At 40.4% G+C, this 18,382-nt stretch overlaps 2 protein-coding genes across 2 annotated transcripts in view; one reads left to right on the top strand and one right to left on the bottom strand.

The window, feature by feature from the left end:
• The window catches only part of Coa8 (Cytochrome c oxidase assembly factor 8), a 5,329-nt gene extending 1,404 nt beyond the window's left edge, over window positions 1-3,925 (top strand). The window contains exons 2-3 of the mRNA XM_070126883.1: window positions 1,459-1,671; window positions 3,296-3,925. Coding sequence (XP_069982984.1) covers window positions 1,459-1,671; window positions 3,296-3,520 — 438 coding nt within the window. The 3' untranslated portion in view covers window positions 3,521-3,925. The remainder of the gene's footprint in view (window positions 1-1,458; window positions 1,672-3,295) is intronic.
• A 2,190-nt stretch (window positions 3,926-6,115) lies between these two features.
• On the bottom strand, window positions 6,116-18,145 carry LOC113811287 (galactosylceramide sulfotransferase; the record flags this gene model as incomplete). The annotated part of the gene is given in 6 exon segments (XM_070127540.1): window positions 6,116-7,118; window positions 7,595-7,707; window positions 9,973-10,051; window positions 15,837-16,027; window positions 17,115-17,241; window positions 17,979-18,145. Coding segments are annotated over 6 exon segments (837 nt in total). The 3' UTR covers window positions 6,116-6,895.
• Window positions 18,146-18,382: the final 237 nt, after the last annotated feature.

Genomic DNA, 18,382 nt, shown 5'->3' with positions numbered 1-18,382 from the left:
TGAATAAAGAAAAGACATTTTTCCAATTGTTTATAATGCAATTTGATATTAATTATTACTATGATTCCTTTAGGACTTTGACTCTTTAGCGTCAGTAGATGAAAATAGGTCTTGTGTATTCCTGTGTGTATTCCTGCGTATTATAAACTTACCTTGATATAGACCTCTAGATATAATTTTTCTAACATTTGTTTGGTTAAGTGATACAATTTTTTACATTAATCTATTAAATTATGATCATATAGACAATTTTTTACATCTCTCTCTTAAGATTATGATCATATAGCCAATATCCTTGCAACTCACTCATAATATAAATATATATATATATATATATATATATATATATATATATATATATATATATATATATATATATATATATATATATATATATATATATATATATATATATATATATATATATATATATATATACTAGCAACATATGTATATATATAACTCTCTCTCTCTTTCTCTCTCTTCTCTCTTTCTCTCTTTCTCTCTTTCTCTCTTCTCTCTCTTCTCTCTTTCTCTCTTTCTCTCTATATATATATATATATATATATATATATATGTATATCAATCAACTTATATGTATATATATATGTCTCTATATATATATATATATATATATATATATATATATATATATATATATATATATATATATATATATATATATATATATATATATATATATATATATATATATATATATCATATATATATACACACACACACACACACACACACACACACACACACACACACACACACACACACACACACACACACACACACACACACACAAAATTTATTCAAAACCTAATTTGTTGTTACTGGGCAAGATAGAGCTGAAGCTCAAGAGCACCGAGTGAACAAGGGCAGTGAGCAGCGCTTTCCTTGATCTTTTTCCTATTAGTGGTGTTACCATTCATGTCTGAATATTATTTCTTACACCAATAACTGCAACTTTTAATCCTCCACAAGAATACCATCTTCAATTTACTTTAACTTAGTGTATCTATACTGTAAAGATTAACTGCTATTATTTTTTATGATTATTGACTCCGATATGATAAAGAAGAATGCTAAAAATAGAGAGAGAGAAAGAAGGAAAGAAAGAAAGAAAGAAAGAAAGAAAGAAAGAAAGACAGAGAGTGGGAAATGGAAATGGTGATGGAGATGGAGAGAGATTGAGAGATGGAGATCAAGAGAAAGAGGGAGATTAAGATTTTTTTCTTTCTTTCTTTCTTTTTTTTTTTCTTTGTTACATGTTTGTGTGCAGAGGCTTTAAATTTACCTTCCCCCACACATACACACATAAAGTAAATTCTTCACCTTGCTCACTCATACCTCATTGACATAATGCATGTAATTTTTTGTTTTGTTTTGTTTTGCTTTGTTTTTTTCCTTTTTGTTTTACTCCTTTTCCTTACGATCTCCCCATTGCAGAATCAAGCAAAGTACAACAGTCTAGGAGTTAACCCACAAGACGTCAAATGTGACTGCATTGGTCCTCCTGATCGGGGGTCAAACCTTCGAAAAGTCAGGTACTACATCCCCCCCAACGAAACGTCTCTGGAACAGCGGTACAGAGAAGCGAGGGAAGCAACACAGGACTGGAACCAAACCTTTTGGGCTTCTCATAATTCTAAATTCAAACAGGTAAGTAAGCTATTGTTGCCGCCTGCTCCTCATTCTGTTCTTATTATAATTGCCAGTTTTATTGACATTCTTGTTCTAATCAACTTTTTTGTAGACTTATTTTTCTACGGAGTTGCTGGAATATGCATATTCTATACGTTTTTAAATTTTGGTATATTAAATTTTGGAGAATAAGCAAGAGAGCTGTTTTGACAAGAAGGATTTTAAGAAGCTGGTGCTTAGAGGGAAATCTACATACCATATCCAATGTAATTTTAATTTATTAATTGTCTTTACGGATAAATTGTTCTACAAATGCTTCGTAACCAACAAGTCACTCAGTAGCCGTTAACCTATTAACACTGGGAGGGCAAATGTACGTGTCATATCCACTGTGGTTTTAGTTTATAAATTTTCTTCTTATATAGGTCACTATACAAAAGCCTAGCAATAAATAAGTAAAATAGTCCTACCAGACCTCAACTGATTTCCTCATTCTGTGAATTTTTATTATAGAAGTTTTGTTTTTCTAATGCTTTTAACATCATAACTATTAGTAGTAGTATGAATATTAGTATTAGTATTATTGTTATTTTTGTTGTTATTATTATTGTTATTATTATTATTATTATTATTATTATTATTATTATTATTATTATTATTATTATTATTATTATTATTATTATTATTATTATTATTGTTGTTATTATTGTTATTATTGTATGTTATTTTTATTATTGTTATAATCATTGTTATTATTATTATTATTGTTATTGTTGTTGTTGTTGTTATTGTTATTGTTATTGATATTATCATTATCATTATTTTTTATTAATATTATTATTGTTATTATTATTATTATTATTATCATTATTATTATCATTATTATTTTTATTATTATAACCATACTAACAGCAGTGAAAAGGAAAAATGAAGAATATAAAAGTCAAGGAAATGTTTAAACAGTTGAGACTAGGCTTCTGTATGTAAACTAATAACACAGTGGTTATTCCATGTATTTTTGCTCTCAGCATCAGTGGAGCAATTCATTCTATAACAGTCAATATGATTTTATTTTTCTAAAGTATGGCATAATGGGTTTCCTTCCTGTAAAAAAAGAAAGAAAGAAAGAAAGAAAGAAAATAAATGTATGTATATGTATATATATATATATATATATATATATATATATTATATATTATATATTATATATTATATATTATATATATATATATATATATATATATATATTGAGATGGCAATAAAGAATCTTGAGATTCTTGGCAAAATAATTCCCTGCTTAAAATGCCTATAGTTTCAATGAACTTTTCAATATCTAATATAATGTCTTCATTTTGTAATGTGAGTAGAGCATGTTCATGTTCTTTATACCCATGAATGTGTGTGTATAGTTGATATTCGGGATATGAAAACAGGATTGGAAGCTGAATTAGCAGTGACAACCAAAAACTGATTAACTCGAGACATTATAATCTCTTTTTTTCATTTCACCTTTTATCTTCTTTAGGAATGGAGGCTATATCGGCAGCAACAGTTTTCTTTCATTTACTAAACCAAAAACTAATTCACTTGAAACACTTTGATCTCTCAATATTTCACTTTTTTTTCTCTTCGTTCCCACAAGATGAAGGAAGAATTCGTACAGATGCGGCTAAAGGAGAAGTACGGCAGCCAAGCAACTGAACGCAGGACTCTCTCAGCTGATGAAATGGCCGTGTTCTACAAACAGTTCCTCGATGACCACAGGGTAATACATCAAGAGTACAATAGAGAGTGGTACAAAAAAAATGCAAATAATATTCTCTTAGCTGCGCGAGTCTGGATGCAGCAGAAAGGGAGATCTCGTTGAGAAATCCCAATGAATCATGAACATTTTGTAGATATTTGTATTGTGAGAAACATGTTTTTGCCCGTGTATATGTGAGCAGACTATGTAATGATAATATTATCCATGTCTATAGAGTAATCTTTGCTCTTCGTTTATGGTTTTTACTACAGCCTTAGTGCATAACAATTGCTGTGATAAGTTTGGTTATTTGCTGTGAATAATCCAAACCTTTTCAAAACCAAAAAGAGAAAAAAACTATTTGTTTTGAACAGCTTGTAATAACATGATTATTTCTTTCTGTTGTGGTTGATATAGAGTTTACATAACTTTTTATTTACTGAATGGCATTGTGAAATATTTTCTTGTATAAGCTGGTGTATGTATATGTAAAGTATATAAAATCTTGAATAAAATAATTTCTTTAAATGTCTTTTTACTTACTTTTTTATATACAAAAAATCATCTTAATTTCGTAGAATAAAGGAAAGATGCTTTGATGAATTTCTGAAAATAGGTGTTAATACATAGTGGAAGTAAAGGAATCATATAAGTTACATCCATCAAATGTAGTAAGTGAATATATGTGGTTAGGCTTTTCTAAATAAAGTAATAGATTATGATTGAATGAAATGATAAAGATCAAATTTTTACACATAAAACCATCTGGTCCGAATTTATAATTACAATTTTAGAGGGCCTAACATATTTTTGGCATAGCAATGATTACTCAAAACCAAGCATGTGTTCTAACGAGGCTCATGAAAACTATTAGCACAATCGATTTATTCATAAATGTATATGTGTGTAGGTATTTGTATGTGTGGCTGTGCACACACGAATGTGTGTGTGATTGTATGTGTTAGCATTACTATAATTACTGTTTCTGCAATGATTACTATTGTTTTCTTCATTATTCCTATTCTACTACAAATATTGTAATTATGAATGTCAGTATCATCATTTTTTTTTTTCATCAGCATCATAAAAGTACTTTAAAAAATAAAGGGAATACAGGAAAGCATATGATAGGACATGGACTGTAACATTGTGCAAGCAGACATGTTCTGTAATTTAGAATGTGGATATAGAAAGCTGGAAAGAAAACTTTTTTCTATTTATTTAATTTTTCACATGGTACATTATACATGGAAATATATACATTATAAAATTACCATCCACTGTACATTTAAGAATATATATGTTTATGTGTATGTATATATATACAATCTTGAAAGATATCTTCACAAATTTTCCAGTGCTACATCTATTAGACTTTTAGAACTACTCCATTTGGTAGAAAAGTGAAAAAGAATAACCAAGGTTTGTTCTGTTATTTCCCGGATAAAGGAAAGTGCTGCAGTAATGACAACCAGTTTTTGTGCTTCTGTAGGATGATTTTTCTTAGATATTCTTTCAAGAGACTAATAATCATCCACACCATAACTATACTTTATGAAAATGCTTAAGTCTTTATTACATTTCCGAGTCCACATTCTGCAGATATCAAGTATTTGGGTTCCTGTTGAAGAGTTATTATATATGTGAATGTATCAATTTCAGGGAAACCTGCAGTACTATTCTTTTTTTTCTTTGAAGTAAGGTCTTCTTTTCATTTGTTTAAGATTTATTTTATATTTCTGAATATTAGTAATTGAAGGCCAGTCAGGATTTATAAAGATGAGTGCATGCTTCTTCTTCACTACCTTACTTCACCATACAGTGTTTGGTTTTCTTCTAACTTGTACAAATAGTCCTCTAATAAGTATTTCTCTTAGTTACATAGGCAAGTATTGAAATAAGTACATACACGATGCACCATCTGCCATCTCTTTTAAAACATTTATGTGATCTGTAGAGGGGTCATACTTATGAAAGTTATCATATGAAACTAAAGCAACTAATTTTGCTATGTGTGGATAAATGCACTTTGTACAATATATGGGTTTATTGCGCATGCTATCTTGATAATGAAATAATAACATTAACTACAGCTGTCTAAGATTATTTCTAAATTCCTAAATGCTAGAAACAGGTAGACTAATCATGTTTACTAGATATTGTATATGGAATGATAAGCTAAAGCTATAAGAACTTAGTACATAATATTTGATTTGACATATTAGCATACTGTAGAAAACATATATGCCGCATGTCAGTCTACTGAGGTATATTAGTTCTCTGTGATAAGGAATATAGATTTTATTCGTCAATATGTACTTTACTTTCATTTTCGTCTGATAAAAAAGCTGCCACACAAGACAAAAATTACATAAATGCCTTTTGTGAATATCTCTGCCCTGATGCTTCCTTGTCGTAAGTCTAAGAATAAATTTCTAGTTAATATATGTATATATATATATATATATATATATATATATATATATATATATATATATATATATATATATATATATATATATACAAACTTTCAGATAAACTTTATTCTTCGTTGTGTCAACCAGTCTCTTACAAATATCCGAGGTTTATTTACTAAATCTTGTACAATATTATTCGTCAAATTGATGGCAAGAAAAGAGAAAAAAATTCTTGTGTTGTACTACATTCATATAACTTAAAGAATGAACATATGTGTGTGTGTGTGTGTGTGTGTGTGTGTGTGTGTGTGTGTGTGTGTGTGTGTGTGTGTGTGTGTGTGTGTGTGTGTGTGTGTGTGTGTGTGTGTGTGTGTGCATGTGTGTGTGTGTGTGTGTGTGTGTGTACATATGTAGGTATTTGTGGTTTGATTTTATTTGTTTTGATTAAAGCCATTTTGATATAAACAGGTTCCTTAGCGTAATTCATTTTGATTCTAGTTTTCCTCTTCTTAAAAGAAATAAATGTGTTTTTACATTGGACTTTACTCTTCATAACAACATGTAGTCACATATATATTATCTTTATCATTTATTGTGTTACTTAATTAAGTACAATGTTTAAGCACCTTTACAGCATCACTCTGCACTCACAGATCACAGCTCACGCAAGCTATAAGGACCTGCACACAGCCTTTCTTGAGAATCAACATTTATTTTATTTAGTACATCAGCCTGTCTGGTAGTATTTGTTAAGGAGCTTATATCCTTTGTTACAGTCTGTGTTATATCTGACACAAAATCGTGAAATATATCGGAGTAAATGTGAATAATATCAGTTTTACTAATAAAGCGCTTGAGTATAGAAAAACAAAAATGGATATCTTGATGATTGTAATCCATAGTGTCATATCGGAATATATTCATGGAAATAAAGTATATAGAATGCAAGGAAAAAAGTTTAGGTGTCAACTTGTCAAAACAAGGATGAGGCAGACAGCCCTGCAGGATTAGGAAAGATAGAAGGAAGACCAGTATATGTAAACTCATCCTATTAAAATCTCTTTCCCCGGGTGCCTCAAGACTACCTAACGTGACGCTGGGAATGGCGTTCCTTCTGGATGTTCTTCTTGGAGATTAGAGGAATTTTCTTTGGAGACCTTCGGGGCTTCTTGTTAAACTTTGGAGACCAGCTGATATTCCAGGGGTTATTGATGGCACGATGGTATCGGCTGTATTGTTTCCAACGGAGAATCTGCGTGAACTCCACACCAGTCCGGACCAGGTCTTTGCAGAAGCGCCGATGTCTGGAAGCAAAAGGTAGGTTTCTTACCTTAATTTTTTGCATGTATCAGTTTCTCTTTCTTTCCCTACACTTCTTCTCCCTACCCTTCTCCCTCTTCTTCTCCCCCTCATTCTCCCTCTCCCTCACCTCCTCCAATCTCTCGCATCCCCTTCTTCCTCCCCTCTCCCTTTCCCACTCCTTCCCCTCTCCCTCTCACACTCTCTACCCTTTCCCTCTCCCCCTCTCCCACTCCTTCCCTTCTCCCTCTCCCACTCTCTATCCTCTCCCTCTCCACCTCTCCCTCTCCTTCTCTCTTTCTCTCCCTCTCCCAATCTCTACCCTCTCCCTCTCCCCCTTTCCCACTCCTTCCCCTCTCCCTTTCCCACTCTCTACCCTTTCCCTCTCCCCCTCTCCTTCTCTCTTCCTCTCCCTTTCCGTTTCCCCTTCCTCTCTCCCTTTACACCATCTTGTAACACAGCTTTCATCCTAAACACTTACCTCATTGACCCATTGCTTTGGACTTGGTACTGTACCACATACTGCTGCTCCTTCTCAGAGCCTGAACCTTGTTTCTTTGGTGGAGCCTCTTTCATGCCACAGTCACGCCACATCTGAAAGGTAGAAGGAGGACTCAGATATCTGGAGTGGATTACACAGGAGAATAGGCTATAATTACTTAGTCATTTGGAGTTAGACTTGGATTTCTGCTGTGGATTGCACAGGAGAATAGGCTATAATTACTTAGTCATTTGAAGTTAGACTCAGATTTCTGTAGTGGATTACACAGGAGAATGGGATATAATTACTTAGTCATTTGGAGTTAGACTTGGATTTCCGTTGTGGATTACACAGGAGAATGGGCTATAATTACTTAGTCATTTGAAGTTAGACTTGGATTTCTGTTGTGGATTACACAGGAGAATGGGCTATAATTACTTAGGTAAAGTCATTTGAAGTTAGACTTGGATTTCTGTCGTGGATTACACAGGAGAATGGGCTATAATTACTTAGTCATTTGAAGTTAGACTTGGATTTCTGTTGTGGATTACACAGGAGAATAGGCTATAATTACTTAGTCATTTGGAGTTGGACTTGGATTTCTATTGTGGATTACACAGGAGAATGGGCTATAATTACTTAGTCATTTAAAGTTAGACTTGGATTTCTATTGTGGATTATACAGGGTCATGTTGCCATAAATACTTAGTCATTTGAAGTTAGACTTGGATTTTTGTAGTGGATTACACAGGAGAATGGGCTATAATTACTTAGTCATTTGAAGTTTGACTTGGATTTCTGTTGTGGATTACACAGGAGAATGGGCTATAATTACTTAGTCATTTGGAGTTAGACTCAGATTTCTGCTGTGGATTACACAAGATCATGTTGCCATAAATACTTAGGTATGATCATATAGAGTGTTTTTTTATGTGTATATATCAGTAAACACATTGGGGTACTGTGAAGATGTAGGCCTTTGCTCAATTTTTTAAAATGTAAGTTCCTTAACATTTCATTGTATTTTTAATTTATCTATATTATACTAAACATTGAAGGCGAGATTATTATGAGGACAGTTTCTTTAAAATGTTGATACATTTCCCACATAATGCATGCTGTCATTATCTACCATACAAATAATTCTGGATGGATATCTCATTTCATTTAGATACAAAAATAAATATTTTAAATTTTGTCTGTAGTTGTTCCTATATAGCATAAACAAAAAAGTAAATGAAATATGCATAAATGTTTCATTCTTTTCTCTCTCTCCTTCTGTCTGTCTGTCTGTCTCTCTCTCTTTCTCTCTTTTTCTATCAATCTATCTAATGATCTCTCTCTCCCTCTCTCTTTCTTTTTCTCCATCAATCAATCTCTCTCTCTCTCTCTCTCTCTCTCTCTCTCTCTCTCTCTCTCTCTCTCTCTCTCTCTCTCTCTCACTCTCTCTCTCTCTCTCTCTCTCTCTCTCACACACACACACACACACACACACACACACTCACACACACACACACACACACAGACATACACACACACTCTCTCTCTCTCTATCTCTCTCTCTCTCCATATATATATATATATATATATATATATATATATATATATATATATATATATATATATATATATATGCACACACGCGCACAATCATATACATATTAATGTAGCAATCCATTCAGATACTAATATACTCTCTCTCTCTCTCTTTCTCTCACTGTCTGTCTGTCTCTGTCTCTGTCTCTCTCTCTCTCTCTCTCTCTTTCTCTATCAATCAATCTATCTAATGCTCTCTCTCTCTCGCTCTGTCTGTCTTTCTCTCTCTCTCTCTCTCTCTCTCTCTCTCTCTCTCTATATATATATATATATATATATATATATATATATATATATATATCTATCTATCTATCTATCTATCTATCTATCTATCTATCTATCTATATATATCTATATCTATATCTATCTATCTATCTATCTATCTATGTATCTATCTATCTATCTATCTATCTATCTATCTATATATATATATATATATATATATATATATATATATATATATATATATATATATATATATATATATATGCACACACACGCACACAATCATATACATATTAATGTAGCAATCCATTAAGATACTGATATACTCTCTCTCTCTCTCTCTCTCTCTCTCTCTCTCTCTCTCTCTCTCTCTCTCTCTCTCTCTCTCTCTATATATATATATATATATATATATATATATATATATATATATATATATATATATATATATATATATATATATATATATATGCACATACACACACAATCATATTCATATTAATGTAGCAATCCATTTAGATACTGATATACTCTCTCCCGCAACCCGAGTGTGTTACCTTGTCCCTATATTCGCGTAGACTGACCACCTCCTCTTCCATACGAGTCCGCCCAAACGCCTCCACTTGCTTGTCGAACCTGTGGGCGAGGGGGGGAAGGGGGGGGTTATGTGGTGCGTTTAGATATTGTATATATATATGCATACGTGTATATGTGTATATATATACGTATATGTATATGCATGCGAATATGCATATCTGTTTAAAGATATGGATGAATTCGTATGGGCATACATGGATGTATGTGTAATTGCACGCGCACACATGCTTGCACATACACGCACACACACACACACACACACGCGCGCGCACACACACACACACACACACACACACACACACACACACACACACACACACACACACGTACATACACCCACCCACCCACACACACCCACACGTACATACACCCACCCCCACACACACGTACATACACCCACACACCCACACACACCCACACGTACATACACCCACCCACACACACACACGTACATACACCCCCCCCACACACACGTACATACCCCCCCACACGCACACATACATCCACCCCTCCCCCCCCACACACACACACACGTACACACACGCACTCCATCCCGCCGCCGCCGCCGCCGCCCCCGCCGCCGTCAATACCCGCCCGCAGCGCCGCAGTTTACGCAAGCACGCGCGCCCACAGCTGCACCGCAGTCACCTGGCGCTCGGACTTCCCCTCGCGGCTATTGATCTAAAATGCGTCACACGATTCTCTGGCTGCTGCTACTCCCCCTCTCGAGGCCCACTCCCCCGCTTCCCTCTCTCCCCTCTCCCCTCTCCTCTCTCCCCTCTCCTCTACCCCCGCTTGGTGGCTCCGATCCTGTCTACCCCTTTTCGTCTCTGCTTCTCTTCTTTTTGTCTGTTTCTCTTCGTCCCTTTTTCCTTTCTTTCTCTTCTTCCCTTTTTCTCTCTTTCTCTTCTCCCCTTTTCTTCTATTTCCCTTCTTCCGTTTCCCCTCCCTCTCGAGGCGCACTCCCCCGCTTCCCTCTCTCCCCTCTCCCCTCTCTCCTCTCCTCTCCTCTCTCCCCGTTGGTGGCTCCGATTCTGTCTACCCCTTTTCGTCACTCCTTCTCTTCTCTTCTTTTTGTCTGTTTCTTTTCTTTCCTTTTTCTCTCTTTCTTCCCTTTTTCTCTCTTTCTCTTCTTCCCTTTTTGTCTCTTTCCTTCTTCCGTTTCCCTTCCCCCTCGAGGCCCACTCCCCCGTTTCCCTCTCTACCGTCTCCCCTCTTCTCTCCCCCCCCTTGGTGGCTCCGATTCTGTCTACACTTTTTGGTCTTTCCTTCTCTTCTTTTCTTCTCTCCGTCTTCCCCTTTTCTCTCTTTTTCCATTCTTCCCTTTTCCTCTCTTCCCCTTCTTCCCTTTCCCCTCCCCCTAAGTGGCCCCGACACCGTCTCCCCTTTTCCTGTCTTTTTCTTCTCCCCTTTTCTCTCCTTCCTTCTCCCCTTTTCCTCTCTTTCCTTCTCCCCCATTTTCTGTCTTTCTCTTCTTCCGTTTCCCTTTTATCCTTCTTCCCGTCGAGCATCATCCTGGAAGGGTAGTGGTTTAGTGTGGTAATAATCTCCTCCTCTTCCCCTTCATTCCTGCTCTACCCCTTCCCTTCCCCTTTCCCTTCTCCATCCCATCCCCTTCCCTTTCCCTATCCCTTCCCCTATTCCTGCCTCCCCTTTTCCTTGTATTCTTGCTCTGGATTTTCCCTTTCTCTTTCCATTTCCCTTCCCTTCCCTTTCACTTCTCTTTAACTTCCCAATCCCTTTCCTTCCCTTTCACTTCCTCATTCTCTTCTCCCTTCCTCTTCCTCATCCCCTCCCCCCTATCCCTCCTCACCTGTCCCTCCCCCTGTCCCTCATCCCCTTCCCCTTCCCCATCCCCTCACCCCTATCCCTCCTCATCTGTCCCTCCCCCTATCCCTCCTCATCTGTCCCTCCCCCTATCCCTCCTCACCTATCCCTCCCCTCCCCCTCCCCCTATCCCTCCTCACCTGTCCCTCCCCCTATCCCTCCTCACCTGTCCCTCCCCCTATCCATCCTCACCTGTCCCTCCCCCTATCCCTCCCCTCCCCCTCCCCCTATCCCTCCTCACCTGTCCCTCCCCTCCCCCTCCCCCTATCCCTCCTCATCTGTCCCTCCCCCTCCCCCTCCTCACCTGTCCCTCCCCCTGTCCCTCCCCCTATCCCTCCCCCTATCCCTCCTCACTTTAGTGACCTCTCACCTCGACCTCGCCATCACCCTCGCTGTAGGCCCCGCAGTATATAGGACTCTACTGTTTATCCCCGGCGCCAACGTGTCCTGCGCCCCTCGCGAGACGACCGAGACAAATTGCCACCAGAACAAGCAATTCCGACCCTTACTGACAATGCTTCTGATTACCTTATAACTACTTGCAAACTCATGTATTATGTATGCTCATAATGTTCCCCAGTTATTGCATTGTATATATCACTACTTTTGTAATAATTTTCATTGTAGTTACTCTAGTTATCAATTGTTCACGAATATTCTACGGACATACTTTCTTATCACGACGCTTTTAGTTGTACAAACACCTAACACGTGTGTGAACCGATGTTTCTGAATTCATGTTCTTTCATATTCTTTCATGTTTTTCCATTGTATATTGTCTCAAAACGAACTTCGTTCATGGCAATTCCTGTGCCATCTACAGCAGACCGCTCGCCCCCGCGGGCTCGGCAGGACGTGCTCCTCCCTGGGCACCTGCCTTGCCCTCTGTACCAGTTACCCAGAATAAAGACAAGAAAACTGCGACAAGTTTAACTTCAGACCAACATCTTCAGAGTACGTCAGTACTTACTTACTACTGCCTTACCACTCAGCCACGACCTACCAAACAACAAGTAATAATAGTGGGGGGTGGGACGCCTCCTTCCTCCCACTACACACACATTACAAGTGGTGGCATCACGCTGGGATTGCCGCACCACGCGCCCTCCGAAGATTACCGCACCACGCGCCCTCCGAAGATTGCCGCACCACGCGCCCCTCCGAAGACATCGTCCAAGTACTCTGAAGATCAACTTCACGAGAAGTTACAAGTCTCTACCAAGATTATCGACTCCTGCAAGCAAAGAAACTCTCATCGAACTCTGTCACTGCAAGACTTCCGACACCAAGCACGAAGCCAGTCTTCCCTGCTGTCACTACTCCCTCTGCGCACCTGCCGCAGTCCTCAACGGTTACTGCAATCGCCTGATGCAGCAGCATCAATCAACACTGCCCTGCCAGTACCTCAAGGTGAGTTTCTTTTATCCTCGCTGTCTCATTTGCTTAGGAAATCCCCTGTGAAGTGAAGTGTCTGATTTCCCCTCGCTCTCGCGAACACCCGTGTTCCTCCCGCATAGAAAACGAGATCTCCCCTCACTGGCATCTGTCTCCCCTTAACTAGCATGTCTCCCCTCACTCCGATCGCGCCTGACTCATGCCCTGTGGTTAGCATGATTACGTTAATTTCTCTGTAGTTCTGTCTACCTATGAGTACTTAGTTCGTTTTCCTTTACTCTGTCGTAATGATTTCTGAATCTCCACGATGCTAAGTTCCAGTTCATTCATAATGAGCTATTTTTTCCAGGAAATTCTTCCTGCATTTTTGCGTCTTCAGTAATTCTCTTAATAGGAAAATCCTTCCTGTATCCTAGCATGCAACTACCCTTCATTTTCGAAGATTAATCCAGCATTTTTGCACGCAACTACTCTCATTCCCCTGAAGAAATGTGTTCTATGATTTATCTACCCTCACTTTTACAAGTATATCTGTTGCCCTCTGATCTTGCACGTGAATTCTACAAACTATGACACGGAGAATCATTCCTTTATCTTGCATGGCTCTATAAACTCGCAATTTCCACGAGATTTTGTCCTACAATCTCGTTTGTTTGTTACTGCCTCCTATCTCTCAGGTAAATGTTGCAATTAACACCCTCTGTTCCCAATACTTGACACGTTGCTTCCAGTTATTTCCTAATCACTATGAGTTCGTGTTGATATTGTAACTCCCTGAGATACTGAGATATGGCATTATGTCTTCTGTCGCCAAGACATGGTACTGTTGTTCCCGTCTGTTGTCCCCAGAGCCAGACACCCCGTGCTGAAACGCCACTGCTGACCTCGACTCTCGGATCACCACGTCGCCCCTCGCCGCCGTGCCCTGACGCACAAGTTTCGCTCGCCCGTTAACGAGCCCATCTCACGGACGTCCTCGCCGCCGTATCACCTGCCGACGCTCCCATGTTCTCTACTGTACATCGCTGCAACTCCGGCCGTGTCCGCCGCCTTGTCCGCTGGTGACTACCGCCGAACGTCCTCACCGCCGCATCACCTGCCGACGCTCTCCTGTTCTCGCGTTGCTACTCCGGCCATGTCCGCCGCCCCGACCCGTCCGCTGGTGATCGCCGCCCACGTTCCTCGTGCATCTCGCTACGCTCACTCACCACACCCGCTGCCGTGCTGGTGACCTTGGCAAGAACTGTCCCTCCTTGCCTGCCGACCCTCGTGACGTCTTCACAATGTTGTTCCTCTCCCGAGATGACGAATCCTTCTCGCCGACGTGATCCTCAAGACCTCGCTCTCAAGATTCTCCGCTCAACCTTCGACTCTTCGACGATTACTGGTCTCCCAGAATCTTCTAGACCCGGTGTGCGTGTCATTTACGACTGACACGGCGCTTGACAAGTTAACTGTGTCTTCCAGTGATCCTGTGTGGAACGATTGACGAGCTCCGTGACTGATCATCACTGCCGCTCACGTCAAGACCACCTGCACCCCGAACAGTGACCTGTGCAAACAAGCACCCTAGGCCGCCGACCTTAGAAATACCTGTACGACCGTTCCTCCTCAACTGCACGATCGAGACTCCCTGTGTCTGTTACCTCCGTCACCTGTCACCTGTCATCTACCTGCATCGTCTACTCAAGAATCGAGGACGATTCTTTTCTAGTGGCCGAGCGATTTAGTGACCTCTCACCTCGACCTCGCCATCACCCTCGCTGTAGGCCCCGCAGTATATAGGACTCTACTGTTTATCCCCGGCGCCAACGTGTCCTGCGCCCCTCGCGAGACGACCGAGACAAATTGCCACCAGAACAAGCAATTCCGACCCTTACTGACAATGCTTCTGATTACCTTATAACTACTTGCAAACTCATGTATTATGTATGCTCATAATGTTCCCCAGTTATTGCATTGTATATATCACTACTTTTGTAATAATTTTCATTGTAGTTACTCTAGTTATCAATTGTTCACGAATATTCTACGGACATACTTTCTTATCACGACGCTTTTAGTTGTACAAACACCTAACACGTGTGTGAACCGATGTTTCTGAATTCATGTTCTTTCATATTCTTTCATGTTTTTCCATTGTATATTGTCTCAAAACGAACTTCGTTCATGGCAATTCCTGTGCCATCTACAGCAGACCGCTCGCCCCCGCGGGCTCGGCAGGACGTGCTCCTCCCTGGGCACCTGCCTTGCCCTCTGTACCAGTTACCCAGAATAAAGACAAGAAAACTGCGACAAGTTTAACTTCAGACCAACATCTTCAGAGTACGTCAGTACTTACTTACTACTGCCTTACCACTCAGCCACGACCTACCAAACAACAAAGTAATAATAGTGGGGGGTGGGACGCCTCCTTCCTCCCACTACATACATTACACTCACCTGTCCCTCCCCCTACCCCTCATCCCCTTCCCCTTCCTCATTCCCTCACCCCTATCCCTCCTCACTTGTCCCTTTCCCTATCCCTCATCCCCTATCCCTCCCCCCATCCCTCCTTCCCCTATCCCTCCTCCCCCTACCCCTTCCCCTTCCACCTCCTCACCTGTCCCTGAAGAAGGAGTAGAACTTGACGTCCATGGAGTTAAAGTGCTCGAGAGTAGCGACCGACTGCTCGCTGAGGTAACTCCGGTAGCGGTCCTTCCTCACGTTCCTTGACATGACCAGGACGTCCTCGTCGCTCCAGCAGAGGAGGTGCTTCAGGAGGACCAGGGACTCGTCCATGCGTTCGGCCAGCTGTGGGAGGAGGAGGAGGAGGTGGTGGATGAGGAGGAGAGAGTGGTGGTGGATGAGGGGGGAGAGGTGGAGGAGGAGGGAGAGGAGGAGGTGGAGGAGGAGGGAAATGAGGTGGTGGTGGAGGAGGAGGGAGAGGTGGTGGTGATGGTGGTGGAGGAAGAGGAGGAGGAGGTAGAAGGTGGTTGTGGTGGAGGAGGTGGTGGAGGGTGAGGAGGAGGAGAGATGGAGGTGGTGGAGGAGGAGGTGGTGGTGGAGGAGGAGGAGGAGGAGGTGGAGGGTGAGGAGGGAGAGGTGGTGGTGGATGAGGAGGAGGTGGAGGGAGAGGAGAAAGTGATGGTGGTGGAGGTGGAGGAAGAGGAGGAGGTAGAGAAGAGAGTGGTGGTGGTGGTGGAGGGAGAGGAGAAAGTGGTGGTGGTGGAGGAGGAGGAGGAGGTGGAAGGGAGAGGTGGTTGTGGTGGAGGAGGAGGTGGAGGGAGAAGGTGGTTGTGGTGGTGGAGCAAGAAGAGGAAGTGGAGGTGGAGAGAGAGGAGAAAGTGGTGGTGGTGGAGGAAGAAGAGGAGGTGGAGGGAGAGGAGAAGGAGGAAGAGGTGGAGGAGGAGGAGGTGGTGGAAGAAGGAGAAGAGGAGGACGAGGTGGAGGAGGACGACGACGAAGACAAGGAAGAAGAAGAGGAAGAGAAGGAGGACGAAGAAGAGGAAAAGGAAGAAAGTATAAGATGGAAAAAATCATCATAATGTGGACAATTTTGCTTGATTTTGAGCGTGTAAAGTAAACCATGTCCTAGATATATTTCTGAAAATATATATGCTCTATTATGACTGAGAATTCAGAATTTCAACCCCACCCCCCACCCCACCACCACTCACGCACACAACCCCCTCCCCCTTCACCCTCACCCCCCCCCACACACACACACGCACACATACACATACACACTTATTTCACTGCAACCCCCTCCCTCTTCTTCCTCCCCCTCACCCCCCCCAAACACATACACATACACATACACACTTATTTCACTGCAACCCCCTCCCCCTTCTTCCTCCCCTCCCCTCCCCCCCAACCACACACACCGACGGACACTAACCATAACTAAATGGAAGGTGTGGTCGAGGAGCTTCAGCGCCTCCTTCAGAACTGCCTCCTGCCGAAGGTCCTGGTCGTCGAGTCCCATGTCCCACGTCATCTGGTTCCTGCCGAGGCGCCCCATGTACCTGCAAGGAACACGCGATTGAGAAATGTCATTAATATCATTATTTTTATAATTATTATTACTACTACTACTACTACTACTGCTGCTATTACTGCTACTGTTATCATTATTATTATTATTATTATTATTATTATTAGCATTACTATCATTATCAATATCATTATCATATCATCATCTTCATCATCACCATCACCATCATCATCATCATCACCATCATCATCATTATTATCATTATATCATCATCATCACCATCATCATCACTATCACTTTCATTTTCACCATCACCATTATCATTATCATCATTATTATTTCTTTACATTCCTACTGCTCTCTTTATTTATGCCTCCATCACCATATCATCATAAGCTAATAATAATAGACAGGAACAGTTCTTATCATTATTATTATTGATATTGTTGATAATGATGGAAAATAATAACGACATTCTACAAACAAAACTGTTAACTTGCTCTATCTACTAATTTGCGATAAACAATTGACACAAACAAATAATTAAAATTCTCTCTTGCATGTATGAAAACGAACGCAGGAAAGTAAACAGGGAGGGGGAGCTAAGACACAAAAAAAAGAGAGAAGACATAGATAAAATTGACAAATAAACCATAATAATAAGAAAAAGGATGATAAAGATAATAGAACAATAAGATAAAATTGACAAATAAACCATAATAATAAGAAAAAGGATGATAAGAATAATAGAAAAAATCAATAAATTACCTATTGTTCAACTTGAAACGCGAAGAAAACCCGCCCTCCAGTTTCCACAGCAGGTGATCGAACGTCGCGCCGTAGAACTTGTGCAGACGGTAGTAGTGGAACATGGATTCGAACACGGCCGATGGCTCCCGGACGATGGTGATCCAGACGGAGTCGTCGAAGGTGAGCTGCAGGGATAGGAAGGGGCAGGGAGGGGGGAAGAAGAGGGGGAATGAGGAGGGAAGGGGGGGGGGGGCGGGAGAGGGAAGAGGGGAGGGAGGGGAGGGGGGGCAGGGGGAAAGGAGGGGAAGAGGAAAGACGAGGGAGGGAGGGATGAGGGGAAATGGGGAGAGGAGGGGGGTAAGAGGAATGGGAAGGAGGGAGGGAGGGAAGAGGGGAAATGGGGAGAGGGACAGAGGGAAGAA

This window comes from Penaeus vannamei, chromosome 11 (assembly GCF_042767895.1).
Source record: "Penaeus vannamei isolate JL-2024 chromosome 11, ASM4276789v1, whole genome shotgun sequence".
Lineage (NCBI taxonomy): Eukaryota > Metazoa > Arthropoda > Malacostraca > Decapoda > Penaeidae > Penaeus > Penaeus vannamei.
The sequence above is the reverse complement of the archived record's forward strand: the minus strand, read 5'-3'. Positions and strand labels throughout refer to the sequence as shown.